At 50.8% G+C, this 13632-nt stretch overlaps 1 protein-coding gene across 2 annotated transcripts; it reads right to left on the bottom strand.

Annotated features, from left to right (window-relative positions):
* Positions 1-76: 76 nt before the first annotated feature.
* Positions 77-12950, bottom strand: irs4b (insulin receptor substrate 4b). 2 transcript variants are annotated; one of them, XM_076987527.1, is made up of 2 exons: positions 8184-12950; positions 77-2556 (listed from the first exon to the last, which is right to left on the bottom strand). In XM_076987527.1, the coding sequence occupies exons 1-2, from the start codon at positions 11636-11638 to the stop codon at positions 2541-2543; spliced, it is 3471 nt and encodes a 1156-aa protein (XP_076843642.1). In that variant the 5' UTR covers positions 11639-12950; the 3' UTR covers positions 77-2540. The 2 variants fall into 2 exon arrangements, with proteins under 2 accessions (XP_076843642.1, XP_076843643.1); XM_076987528.1 differs by having other exon boundaries at positions 8194-12077.
* Positions 12951-13632: the final 682 nt, after the last annotated feature.

The raw sequence follows: 13632 nt of genomic DNA, 5'->3' as shown, positions 1-13632 counted from the left end.
CCAAACACACACACACACACACACACACACACACGCACACATCAAGAGCCCAAAAAGAACCCAGCAGAGCAGACCGTTACATTAGCACATTTTTTTATTGCAATAGCTCTATTGAAAGCAAAAAAGTCTGATAAATATAAACACTATGCAACGCTCAAAACTGCATCTGCCATCACTCTCATTTTCCCCCCAGAGGAAAAAGAGACGGGAAAAAAAAATCAACATGAATAAAGCAACAGTATGTACAACAGACACCGTATTAAGCAGCTAAGAGCTCTGTCCCCTTGTCCTGCCCTTTCACAACCTAGGACAGCAAAGAAAGAACATCCAGAGCTGAACTGAATTCAGTCAATAACCATCAACAATCACCCCCTCCCCCCTTTGTTGTTACTGAAACTATTGCAAAGAACATGACTTGGAAAATTGCCTAATAAAACAATTCCATACAATTCCAGAACGATCAACTCTTTAAACTACGTTCCAAATAAAGAAAAGCTCAACTGAACTTGCATATTAAGGCTGCATATGTGTGCATTTGTATAGTGTAGATCTTTGTTCATCTTAAATATTGATTTTAATTCCTCAAAATATGGTAAGTCAAGTTTAAAAGCAAAATAGTCACTTATTATAGCAAAAGCAATACAAATAGAGTGATTTGGGGAAAACCCTTCAGCAGAATTGGATAAAATTTTTGAATGTTCCTAAATTTGTATGATGTGTCAAAATAGAGGTTCTTCTTAGTGATGAACCTTTGTATAATACTGTATTACTCCATCTCTGCCACGTTCATGTTGCATCATGATTTTGATCACTGCACCTTTTTTTTACCTTACAAAATTGAAGCACTAAACACCATCTTAAATATGGCCGTTCAGACATTACTGTCAGAGATAAACTAAAGTTGGACACTTCAATCTGTGCTCTTTTAAGACAAGCATTTGATACATATACAGATGGCAGAGATAGAGGGTGGAGTCAAAGATGGAGAGGGTGGAGGCAGAGATGGAGCTCCCTTAGCCAGAAGGGACTATACCTCCAGCTTCCAGGGGTTACTTTCACATTTAGGAACTTTCAGTACCAACAATCATACAACAACGAAACATGAAAATAAATCTATATTTTTCATATTTTTATTCTCACTGCAAGCATTATGTCAAATGTTTCACATTTGGTTCAGTTATATCATATACTGAAATGAGGAAAGGGGTGGTACCTAGCAAACCAAATCAAGTCAATCATGAGCCGTAGTTAAATGTACCGTGCATGTTTTTTTTAATCACTATCTTCCTCTCTTTGTATTATTCACTTGTTTAAAAAAAACAAAAAACAGATCACGATGAATCACGACAGTAAGGCAAAGATTCGGCTTTAGTCCTGTTTTACAACTTCGTACAAGGAGTACCCATTCAAAGCATGGCACACTGAAACACTAAAAGGGGAAAAATATCAAAACTCCAAACTCCTCCAGCTGAGAGAGAAGAAAAAGAAACCTTCCGAGTTCTCTCCCCGTTCAGACGTTTTTGCGCTGAACACATTTCACGTCGTTCTAGGTGGGTTCGTCTATGGCGGGTCTGCTTTCAGAAGCTGGGAGAGTTGAGACCCGCAGGCTTGTTCAGTACGGAACATTTTTAAATGATGCTGTCTATTCTGAGTTAATAGCAGAATTGGTGCACATGAGGCCGTAAATCGTACTACTGCTGCTCCTGTACCGTTGGGAAGCCTTCGATGGGCTCGTTTCATTCGTGTCAATTATGGTAATGCTCTCCATGACCCTACGCTGGTTCTGTTAGCGTCGAGAGATGGTAGCAGATCTCATCTGGCATTTTGTTTAGTCCCAGAATAGATGCTTCCTCTTTTCTTCCACCCCCCCCCACCGTTCGTGCCACATGTTGGCCGAGGGGGAGAGGAGGCAGGGTGCTCCCTACCAAGGAAGGGGACGTTTGGAGCATGTCACGCGCAAAGAATGTGCAGGCCTGGTGCACCTGGGGCCCAGCAGAGGGTTGACGCAACTCCAGTGCGTCACGGCCCGCGCAAGCACAGTGGGACAGCACTGATGGCATAAATGGAGAATTCATCAGCTGGCAGAACACATAAGCGGTGAGTGCAACAGTGGCAGAATGTAAAACCTTTGACCCAAGAGGGTGGAGGGCAAAAGCAGGAAAAAAAAAAAAAAAGTTTTTTTTTTAATCTCACAGGTAAGAAAACAATATCTGTGAATGCACCTGAAATCTATGCAAGATGCAAAAGCATTAGTCAGTTTTGCTTGTTATCCTTTGTAAACAGCATGTTTCTACCTCTGGAAAGACTAGAACACTGTCTAGAGCATTGGGCTCGTCTCGGTGAGCAAACCTCCCTTTTTATGTAGTAACCGAAAATAAATCCAAAACCAAATTCACCAAAATAACAAAGCATCATAAACTCGTACAACACAGAGCCAGAAGATAATGCCAGACGTGAAGGTTCCTGGTGTCTTTTCTGCAGGCTGCATGATGGGGCTTTGGTGCCTGGGTGCTATGACGGATCCACTATAGTGCAGCCAACTAGCTCATCTTCAGTCTAGATTAACAGAAGACAAACAAAGAACAGAGGGGGGAAAAGCAATAATTAGCCAAGGAAAATGACGTAGAGATAACATCAGAACATGACATTCTTGACATGACATTCATACACCTTGAAGACTTGGAGAGAGATAATTTCACCCAAATATACCACTTTGTTCCAAGCTAACACAGCCTGCCCAGTCACTCCGGTTATTTCACTTCCATAGATGCTTGTGGCAGGGGAGGAACGTGGATGGCATGTGTGAACAATGCTCCACCACGTTGGGCCCATGGGTTCCTCCTGGATAGGCCGAACCAGCTCGCCACCACAGAAGAGGCTCGAATGGAGCGACCCACTCGCGGTCACGCATCCAACACCTTGCACTCGAGATAACGCCAGCCCAGTCGCGCCCGCTCTCAAACCTGTGCCCAAACAGAGAAGTGAATGCTCTAACCCCCCATGTCACCAGTCACATGCTGGTGCATGCTTCCAGCACGTCAACGCGTAATCCCTTCCAACATGTCAAGTACACCACTGTGTAATGCCACAGTAGCCTGGCACCGTCACCGGAACAAAGCTGGCACCGTCGCCATGCCGCCCGCAGGCCCTGCTATTTTAGGGCCTGCCCCACCATCCCGAGGTGCTGGGGTTGCCCCTGACCCTATTGGCTGTTGCCAGCGTCCCTGGGCACACCGCGCACCCCTTCCGTTACAACCTGGTATGACGGAAAGAGCTGAACACTCGTCATATGTAGTTCTTTCCATCGTCGTGCGTTGAGTAACGGGAGCCTCTCTTGGCAGCCATGACCACGTGCTCTAGATGGGAACTGAAGGACCATGTGACAATACCAAGACCCTTGCCAAACGAGGGGGAAATGGCCAAAGAAGGAAAAGTGAACAGGGCGTCAGTACTGAATCTGGAATGTGGTTCACGTCCAGCACTACATTGTCTTGTGATTTACTACTACAGAACAGATGTCAGGCACTAATTAAACGCAAAGTCATTATATATGATCCATCACACGACAGCTGAGGGAAAGGTTTTTTTAATCACAGGTCTAAGGACTAGGTTAGAAGTCATAGAAATGGCACCATTAATGTCTATTTACAAACAGCAGAATGGGCACCTAGAAGACATTCAAGTGGCTGAGTGACCACGCGCCGCTTCTCGTATGAACAGTGACTACTCCCTCCTATCCATGGCTTCCTCTCTAATACTACACCGGGGTAAAGGAAACGGCCTCCACATACCTGGAGGGACCAAGCGCTAAATAGGCCAGGGGAGCCACACCTGCTGCTGGTCAGCTGCTGCAGCTCGACACGGCTCCGTTTACACGCTGAACCCTCCCAAGTGCTAACGGCACAGTCTGTTGGGCTCCTTCGTTAGTGGATCTTACACCTCCATGGGCCTTCAATGTGTTTCCCATATCCAAATAAAGCCTAATGTCTCAGTTCTTATAAGAGAAAGACAGGTGGAAATATGACAAAAGCTTGTTATTTGATATAAATTAAATATAAATCAACAAAGGTGGCATTAATACTTCCAGCAGGCTTGCGTTTCACCAGTTTGGCCTGCTTCTGATTACCTGGAGCTGGTGGGCGTGGTGTGACAGGGTGGGCGTCTGGGCGGAGTCTGGCCTCAGGGAGGCTTCAGTAGGAGCTTTGGAGTAGGTTCAAGCTGACGGTGTGTTGTACACTCACTCTAAACTTTCCTCACACTCCTGAAATGACCCGTCTTTCTACACAAGCTACAACATGACAACTCACTACAGACCCTAACTGCGCACACATATATACACTTGTGAACGCAGGTACACACGTACACACACAAGGCGAATAGCTTCAACACCCCAATGGGAAACTAAGACAGACTAAGAGCCAGAGGTTACATGGCTACACACACACACACACAATCATAGACTACTTACATACACTTCACACACCTACTTAACACAGTAAGAATTTCTCATAGTGCCATCACTTCAAGTAACAAAGTACATGTGCAGTTACTTCACACCACCATCACCGCATCACCTGCCACAGAGACAGTGTAATACCTGCAAACCACTTTTGAAACACACAAGTGTGATGATGCTATAAAAATCTTAGTGTTGCCAAACTGACATAGCACTAAAAAAAAAAAGTGTGATCCTCAGATGTTACTGGACCACAAGTTATTGGACCACAATATTTTAATGTATAATTTTCAGCAAACCTTGAATAATCGAAGGTCAATTTAGAACTTTGGTGAACGCTTATGCACACACAAACCTGTGAACCACTTGCAAGCACAGCACACAGAGTTCTAGATCCATTTGTACTCGTCACCCATCACATTTCATTTGGGGCCACAGGGTTTTAAAAAGCCCATGCAAAACACTTCCTGTGAACAGTGTTTTTCTTTTTTTTTTTTACACACACACACACACACACACACACACACAGAGTGGTCTGCGTGGCTACTGTTTACATGTGCAGTTGATGCGTAACCCCTTGTTCGACAGATCAGTGAACAAAAGTGTGAAGAGCACATTAATGCTGCCATGTTATGAGCAGTACCTCCAACACCATGCTACATCTGCCATTAATCACTGCATTCAGAAAACATGGGGTCAAGGTCTCTTTAGGGAGGGGGTGGGTGGGTGTGGGCGTGTGTGTGTGTACAGAGGGTGGGTATCAAACTCCTGTAACCTCAACATGCAAGACTGACTCATGTCAGTTTCAAAATTGGACATGCAATGACAAATTGCAATCTACGCCCAGAAATGACCTACAACCGCCATTATTTTCCTGCTGTACCGTAAGATTGATTTAACAAGGAGACGTTGGGAGTCCGTAAACCATCGACGTGCTGAGGACGTCTGTGACTTCAGCAGTGGCGAAAGTCGTCCCACGCTCGGCGTGTATTGGTCAGTCAGTGGGTCAGTCATCTGGCCGCTCACCTAAAGACTGGCTGCACGGAGGGACGTCTTGGTGGAAGTGCAATAAGAGACGTGTCCGTCACATGAGACAGTTGTGGTTTTCTTCTGCCATTCTGAAAGTGCTGACAGGATTATTTGGGTCTCATGTTCTATGTCATGCCCTTTATAACACTTAGAAACACGCAAGTGAGGAACCCCACAGAGTAAATGAGTGTCCAAATGTGAGTAAGGAGATAGATGTGCATGTGTGCGTGTGAGTGTGCTCAGAGGGAAGTTGTTGTCAGAGTAAGAAACATTGTATGAGTCAGTGTTTGCAGACAGTATTTAACACAGGAAAATGAATCTTATTAACAACTGTACGCATTTCCTGTAACTAGACCAGTACTGTCCATGCACATGCCATAGTGTGAATTATTGCTGCTCTAAAAATAAAGCAGTAAATATAGATATTGTATAGGACATATAGAAAGTCCACACTGCTTGCCAGTCTTCTGCAAGTTTCTCAAAGGAAGAGCTTTGCTCTATGCACTAAAGCACCAATCAGGAACTCCCAAAGCAGGCCCGTGTTCCTTGGTTGGAGCAAACCTGGCAAACTCAGTTCAGTGCAATGAATCAAATTTGTCAAATGACAAACGAATGTAACATTGCTCATCCAACACATAATACCTGAATTAACGGCCTAGCAAGAATATCGCGGTGACCACCCGATTACTCAGATCAACAGCGCGGCAGATTAGGCCTCTGCCTGCCCTGGCCTCTCCACTGAACACACCCTCGTGCCCTTTCTGTACCCCCAATGTGCTCCCGTGCTTTTGGTGGGTTTGTTTGGTGCCGATGGGATAAAAAAAAAAAAAGAAAAAAGAAAGAAAGCGCTCCAGCTACAACTGTCTTGGGTAAACCACCAGGACTAAAAATAACCGGTTTCTATTCTCCTGCATCTCGACACAAGCTTCCACCTCGGTGAGAATGGGCTGTCCTGTTCTCTGCCACCTCGCCCGTTCACCTCGGGCCGTTGGGGAGGCGGCGGGCCAAGCAGTCAGAAGTGCCGTGTGGCAACGGAGGTGCATTCCTGAGGAGCTGTGCACTCACCAATTTACATTCCAACACTAAAGACAGCGCACATACCCCAAACCCAGACGGGGCCATCACGCCCGGCAGGCCCCCCAAACGGTGCAGCGGGGCACACACACAGCGAGTCACGCGCCGAAAAGCGAAAAATACACGCGAGCGTTTCGGTGTGAGCAGGGGAACACGAATCCCGTGCCAAGACGTGCCGTTAGCGAGCGCGGTGGCGAAGACCCCCCCCGGCTGCGTCAGGGCCCGTCCAGGTGTGAGCACAGCATGACAGGAGGCATAAGTGTGACATTTCCCAGCACTGATGCGTTTCCTGTAGCATGTAGCGTGTGCCGCAACACACTGGGCCAATGAAACAACATCAAAGCGAAGAGAATGCGAGTCAGCACATGCACGCGGTACTAAAACACACAGACACGACCTGGGGGGGGGAGAGGGAGAGAGAGGGGAATGAAGAGAGAGAGAGAGAAGGTAAGAGTTCAAGGTTTATGTGCTTATTGATGTTTCTTGACTATTGCCCTTAAAAAAGGAGCAGCTCTTACACCACAACACCCCTCCCCACACACACACCCACACATTCTTTCCCAGTCCCACACACCCTTCCACTACCTCACTCACACACAGGTGCTGCCTCTCCCTTTCTCTCCCTCAGTCCCTCACTCTCTTGTCTCTGTCTCAACTCTATGATAAACAAATGAGTCAGGCAGGGCCTGCTGAGAACACTGACTCACTCTCCGCTCATTCTCCTGCGCGCTCACACACACACACACACACACACACACACACACACACACACACACACACACACACACACACGTTTTGCCAAGAGCACAACAGGCCCAGGAAGCACCAAGCATGAAAGGATACAGAAGAATATTCAGAGAATGAAAAAGAAGGACAGCTAACACTACACCGTGGCTCCCTAGCGCTTGTACTCAGAGTACGTTAGAAATAGTTGCAAATTTGTTCAGTCATTCAAGAACCCAGGCATCAACATCTCAGGGCTACGGAGCTGCTACTGAAACAGGACTCTGGAATTAGTCTGAATCTGCTGTGTCATCTCTAGTGAATGGAAAGAGGTCGTCATAACCAACACAAACAAACACCGTTTCCAGACAACATCACAAACTACAATGACACAAAGGGTCTTTGACCCCTTCCACTCAATATTTAACTTAATATACCTTCAAAGTACATTTTAACCATTTACTTCACTTTCCCCCAGTACAGTTAAACTCAGCAGACTTACAAGAAATGCAGTAGTAGTAATAAAAGACACGCGCGCACACACACACACACACACACACACACACACACACACACACACACACACACACACACACACACACAAGCACAGGTTATGAGTAGGTGATGTGACTAAAGTTCTCACCACAACCTAAACCTACTGGATGCATTATCACGAGCATCAGAGACATTCATAGTCCAGTCGGGACGCGAGTGTGAAACCCTTGTAGAAGTATGAAATATTACAACATTAACCAAAGCATAAGATCGGTGGACCTGCGCTGATGTCCACAAACATGCAGCTAATGTGCACAGGTTGACAGCTCACTAGCACCTGATAAACACTGTCTAATGGTATTTGTGTGGTCATGGAGAGGTGAGGCACCAAGTGTTCTTCACTTACACACTTTTACCTTTAGAAGCTGCGGAGATGCCTTCAGATTTGATGAAGTCTATGCTAGCATAAGCCCCATTCTCAGGGAGGGGCAGACCGGAGGAAGGGGAAGGGGGTGCGTCGTGGGTGTCCCCAGGCTGTGGGTCCTCTTTCAGGTCCAGTGCGATGTAGTTGAAGCCGTTCTGAAGTTCCACCGTCCTTCCGGGCCTCTGGGAGTAGGCACCTGCTTCGGCTACGTCTGACGAGAAGCTCTCCGCCTCCCCTGCGTCCACCACGCCGTCCACGCACATCCACGTGCCGTCAAAGGACGGAGAGCCCCGCCACTTACCGCCCACCGCTTGGAGGGTGTTGCCGGACGCGGGGGCGGCCGCGTTAGCCGCGTCTCCACCCGTCACCGGCGCCAGCGTGACGAAGGTCTCCGAGCTGTGTCTCCGCCTGCCCTGGGGGTCGGCGCGGATCACCTTTGGCTCAGCAGGGGCGCCGGAGCTCGGGTAGCACCGCTCCAGGACGCACAGCTGCTGCAGCATGGCCGCGGGGTTCTGGGGGTCCGGCCGTCGACCGGAGCTCATCTCCGCGTAGTCATCGGCTCGAGCCACAGCGACCCCGTCGTGACGGGAGGAGGCCGAGGGCCGGATGTACGCGGGAGGGTTCCAAGGGGCCACCAGAGAGGGCCGTGGAGACTGACTTTTAGGGGGAAGGCCGTCCACCTCCACGCTCATGTACTCCTGAGCAAGGGGTGAGCGACGGCGCTCCCTGCAGGCACTTGGGGCGGAGATGGAATTCTCTACTGCCCCGAACTCGATGTTGATGTACTCTCCAGGGCTGGAGGGACGGACGTCTCCGTGAAAGCTGCGTCGGCTGAGAGGCAGGCGGTTGGGCCGGGCCGCCCGGTGGTCCGTCACGAGGTCGTCGCCGCGGCCGTTGTGCTGGGGTGCGAAGGCAAGCGGAGACGCGCCACCGTGGTCGGGCGCACGAGCAGGCTTGGCGGGCGAGCTCATGGGGACGTAATCGTCGTGCTCGGCCCGCTCCCTCGCTGGAGCTTTGTACGAGCGCGGAAGGGAGAAGCAGGAGCTACAAGTCTTGGGCGTCTCGGGAGTGGTCAGTGTGTAGTAAGTGTCGTTGGAGAGTTTGTGACCGCCTGCCGCGGGTTTACCCTTCGACATGTCCATGTATTCTCCGTTCTGAGGGTGCTCTCTCCGTTTGACGGCCCTGCTGCTAACATGAGGGCTGGCTGGTGCTGGGGAGTCCGTCCTGCTACCCCCACCTGGAAGCATCATCATATAGCCTTGGGAGTCCACGTGCTGAGAGGAGGTGGGTGAAGCGGTGCTCCGGATCAGGAGGGGAGCAGAGAGGGGGGCTCCTGGTTGCATAGGCATGTAGTCATCGGGCTGCGAGGGCACGATGCCGGCCATCATGGGCATGTATCCGTCGTCTTTGAAGGAGTCGGCAGCCCGCAGGGCGGGAGGTCGGTCCTGGCTGTGCTCGGAGCTGGAGCTGTAGTCGGAGCGGAGCGAGGAGGCGGCGGAGGCCGTCTGGCTACCGCTGCCCAGAGCGCTCCCCTCAACCGCTCCCTCGTCCAGCAAGAAATTGGTCTGAGTCATCTTCTGGTACACAGCTACTCCGCCCGCACTGCCACTCCCCACCTGCCTGGAGGAGGAGGAGGAGGAGGTCCGCCTCCTGAGCGACCCAGTCACCTCCTCCGCACCCTCGTCGCAAGCAGCCTCCCCGCTGCTATTGCCGAACATGTCTCGGTTCCAGCCCATGGCCATGTAGTCGCTGAAGCAGTGCTCCTCACGGATGGGCGGAGTGTTGCCCAGTGAGTCGGGCGTGTTGCTGCGCACCCTGAAGTAACGGAAGTCTCCGGGGCTGGAGCCGTACTCGTCCGAGGAGTTGAAGCCTCCGTCGCTGGGCGAGCCGCAGATCGAGGCACTGGACGGGCGGGTGATGGTGTCGGTGACGGAGCCGTGGCCGCTGCTGCTGGACACGCTGACCGGGCTGGTGGTGGACGGGAAGTGAGAGACGGGGAGCGAGGCGGAGCGCGCGTGGTACGTGGCGGCACCGGGCGGGGCCCGTACGTATCGGTTACCGACACCACCGCCGCTGTCCTGTCTCCCCAGGTTAGCGCGGGCCGCGTTCAGGTGGATCAGGCTGCCCGTGACTGAGCGGAAGGGGCGGTTCATGGTGCCCTCGCCCTCGCTGGAGGTGCGAAACCGATAGCCACTCGCCCCGCTGCTCTTACTACTGGGCGGGGTGCCCACCACAGACTCGGTCCGTGAGCGCCGTTGGAGGCCCGTCTGACTGGGTGGCAGGTTCCCCATGTGGCGCCGCGTGGTGATGAAAGGCATGGGGTTGGAACCCGACGACTGACTCTTGCTCCTTGGTCTGAATTCAGCGAAGGCTTTCAGCGCCTTCATGGTCTCTAAAATGGTCTCGTGCATGTTCTGAGCCACCACAGAGTCATCCACCTGCATCCATAACTCCCCAGGGCCAATAGAAGAAGAACGCCCAACCTCTATGAAGAAGAAGCTTTCAGAATGGCCGCAGCGTCTGATGTTCATTAACTGCAAGTTTACACACGGAGTCTCCGAGTTCAGCTTGACCAAGTGTATGGACTTAGCAGAGAGACACAGCCTGTACACACCGGTGAGGTTTTTAGTTTGACCCAGGCCTTTGGGCTTCACGTTCACCTGCCACACCTCCTTGAAGACGGTGCCAGGGCTCACGGTACCGTACCCGTCCTCCAGCTCGTCCGACTCCATGTGGCCTTTTTTCCCCTCGCTCATCAGCTCGCTCAGGGCCGCGTACCAGTCCTCCTGCTCCTGCTCGTTTTCAGCCACGATGGCGAAATACTCGTCCTTCGTGTACAGGGCTATGAGGTGTTTGTTCTTAGAGTCCGCCCGTTTGTTCACGGTGAAGCACTGGTACAGGTAGATCACGCGTTTGGAAGGGGACGCGGCGGCGGCGGCGGACGAGGCGGCGGCGGCGGAGCGGAGGCTGCCGCGGAATTTCTTCTCGCTGTCGTAGTACTCCAGCCGGCCCGGCCCGGAGTGACTGGACGAGCGCAGCACGAAGAACCGCTTGTGTCCGTGTTTCTGCTTCCGCAGGTAGCCGCACTTTTTTATGTCGCCCGCTCCGTCCGCCGGGGCAGCCTGCATGTGGCTGGCGGTGGCGGCGTGCTCGCTCGCGGGACACGGGGACGGCTCCGCTCGGCTCTCGGCGTCGGAGCGCAGCGGCGCCTGGTAGCGGCACTGCTGGGGCCGGGTCCCCGCCGCGTGTGCGGTGTGCGGGGTGGAGGGCGGCGAGTGGTGGTGGACGGGAGCGCCGCCGCTGTTAACCGGGGAAGAGGGGGGTTCCCTAACGGAGGTGTCGCCGCCGCCGCCGGCCGCCGGTTTACTCCCGACCTGCCGCGTCTCGAGCATCAGCATAGCGGCTCTGCCCTCTTGGTAGTTCGCGCAATGTGCCATCGGAGAACTAGACGTGATGCGGCTCCGTCTGCACCTTTAGTGTTGAGGGGTGAGACCCCATTCTTGGGGTTTTTTTTAGAGGGGGGGTCGTGTCTCCAGCAGCTACAGCGCAGTTTGTTTCTCCCGGTGATGGTCTTCTCCCGAGCCGCCTCGTGAAAACGGGGTGTCCGGGCGGCGCAAACTCGGAGTCCGGTCCGGTCGAGCAGCCTGCAAACACGAGCGCGTTTACCCGGTTCTATTAACGGCGGACCCTCCTAGCGGGGCTGCCAATCTCCCTCTCGCTCCTTCTGTACGCATCTCCGCGGACCGTAGCACAAACAACACGTGACCTCCGCGTCGGTGGGCGTGCAGACGCGACGACGCCGCTCGCAATTGGGCCGGTTCCGCGAGACCGACGCGTCTCTGAGCCAATTACAGCACGGGACGCGCGCTCGTCGTCGGTCGTCGCGACCAGTGACAGCGCTCGGAGTTTCATTCACGTCCGGAGGGGGGGGTCTTCCGCCCACGGCATGATTGACAGAGCTGTTGTCGAATGGCGTGAGACGCACTAGAGGGCGTTCCTCGCGCAAACTACGTTCAATGGCTCGACATATTGAATGACGTTTATTACAACCAATCGTAGTGTTTTGACGTCTTTTACGTAGCTAGCGCCTGTGTTTACAGGTTAAGCTAAGGCGCCGCTGTTGTTTTTTTTTTTAGGCTAGATTGCTAGCAAGCAAGTTCGGCATTTAAAGTCAAACAAATCATTTGAAATGTTTCTTGCTTAGTCAGCACAGCCATATCTTTCATTTACTCGGTGAACGTTTTTACAGACTTAGCTAGGTACTAGTAATAGTAACTAGAGCCTGGGCTAGCCTGCTAATGACAGATGTTTCAGCAGTACTGCCGTGTGACATTAACCCGCGTAGTATTTTCTATGCGTCTTAACTAGTATAGCAATTACCTGTGCTAGTTAGATGGCGAAAAGCTTTAGGTAACTATATTAGCTTAGCTGAGAGCGCTTAGCAAAATAGCTAAAGTCACTGGTAACGTTGACACTGGATGGAAGGTCTTGTTTCCATGTGTTGCTTGGGTGGGTGGGTTCGCAGTTTTTTATGGTTGCAAAGAGCGTGGGAACGAGGAGTCGGGTGTCTGTGGGAAAATGTTTAGCACTTGAAGTTGTTCTGCCGGTTGGTCAGCCTTATTTTAGCCAAAACGTAAAACTGTCCTTAAGCAACTGGTGAGTACGAAATAACATCTGCATATGGGAAGCAGCTACTAAGAGTCAATGAATCATTTCACACCTTGTTGTTAGGGAAACGTTTGTGACGTAAGTAATTCGTTACCTGGGAGAGAGGCGTTCTAGAACGGTTCCCTTCTCCTTGAATTCCCTTCATGAGTTGTTACAATTTTATATACTGTTTATAATTGTACTGTGCCTTTACGACATTGGCACAAAATTCATTTTAAGGTAATATTCTGTGTACTCCAAAAAAAAAAAACCTCAAATCTTTAACTCCAAACATCTAAACTTGACATTTTGTCTGTTACAGAAAATGACATTATTTGTAAGAGTAACCATTCTTGTGGATTCATCGTGTTTAACGTTTTATGTGGTACTATGCATCTGTGCAATCTGATAGCTCACCAAGCACAACTGACTGAAGCCAACTGACTGACACCTGATGACCTGTTAGCAGGCGTCTTCGCTTCAATCACAGTATCTCACTGCCCTGCACAGTTTAAAGGTTTCTCACCCCGAGACAGCTGATCCAACTAATAAAGAGCTTGACAATTAGCTAATGAGCCAGATCAGGTGTGTGGAGTATGGAAAACTTGAAACTATGCACGACAGTTGGTCTTCATGGCCCAAGCTGGGAGCTATGCTGTTATGACAAGCTATTAATATTTGAATGAAAAGTAAGCTGATGTTGAGTTGAATGTGCAGCTTCTCAAAGTGAGTCCTTCCATGTCTGAGTTCTAGAACTCCTGCTGCTTATTCTTGGAAAACCCAT

This window comes from Brachyhypopomus gauderio, unplaced genomic scaffold (genome assembly GCF_052324685.1).
Source record: "Brachyhypopomus gauderio isolate BG-103 unplaced genomic scaffold, BGAUD_0.2 sc52, whole genome shotgun sequence".
Taxonomy (NCBI): Eukaryota; Metazoa; Chordata; class Actinopteri; order Gymnotiformes; family Hypopomidae; genus Brachyhypopomus; species Brachyhypopomus gauderio.
Note: the sequence above shows the minus strand (reverse complement) of the source record. Positions and strands in the feature narration are given on the sequence as shown.

Coding starts and splice junctions, on each gene's coding strand:
- irs4b (XM_076987527.1), bottom strand. CDS start 11,638: ATGGCACATTGCGCGAACTACCAAGAGGGCAGAGCCGCTATGCTGATG.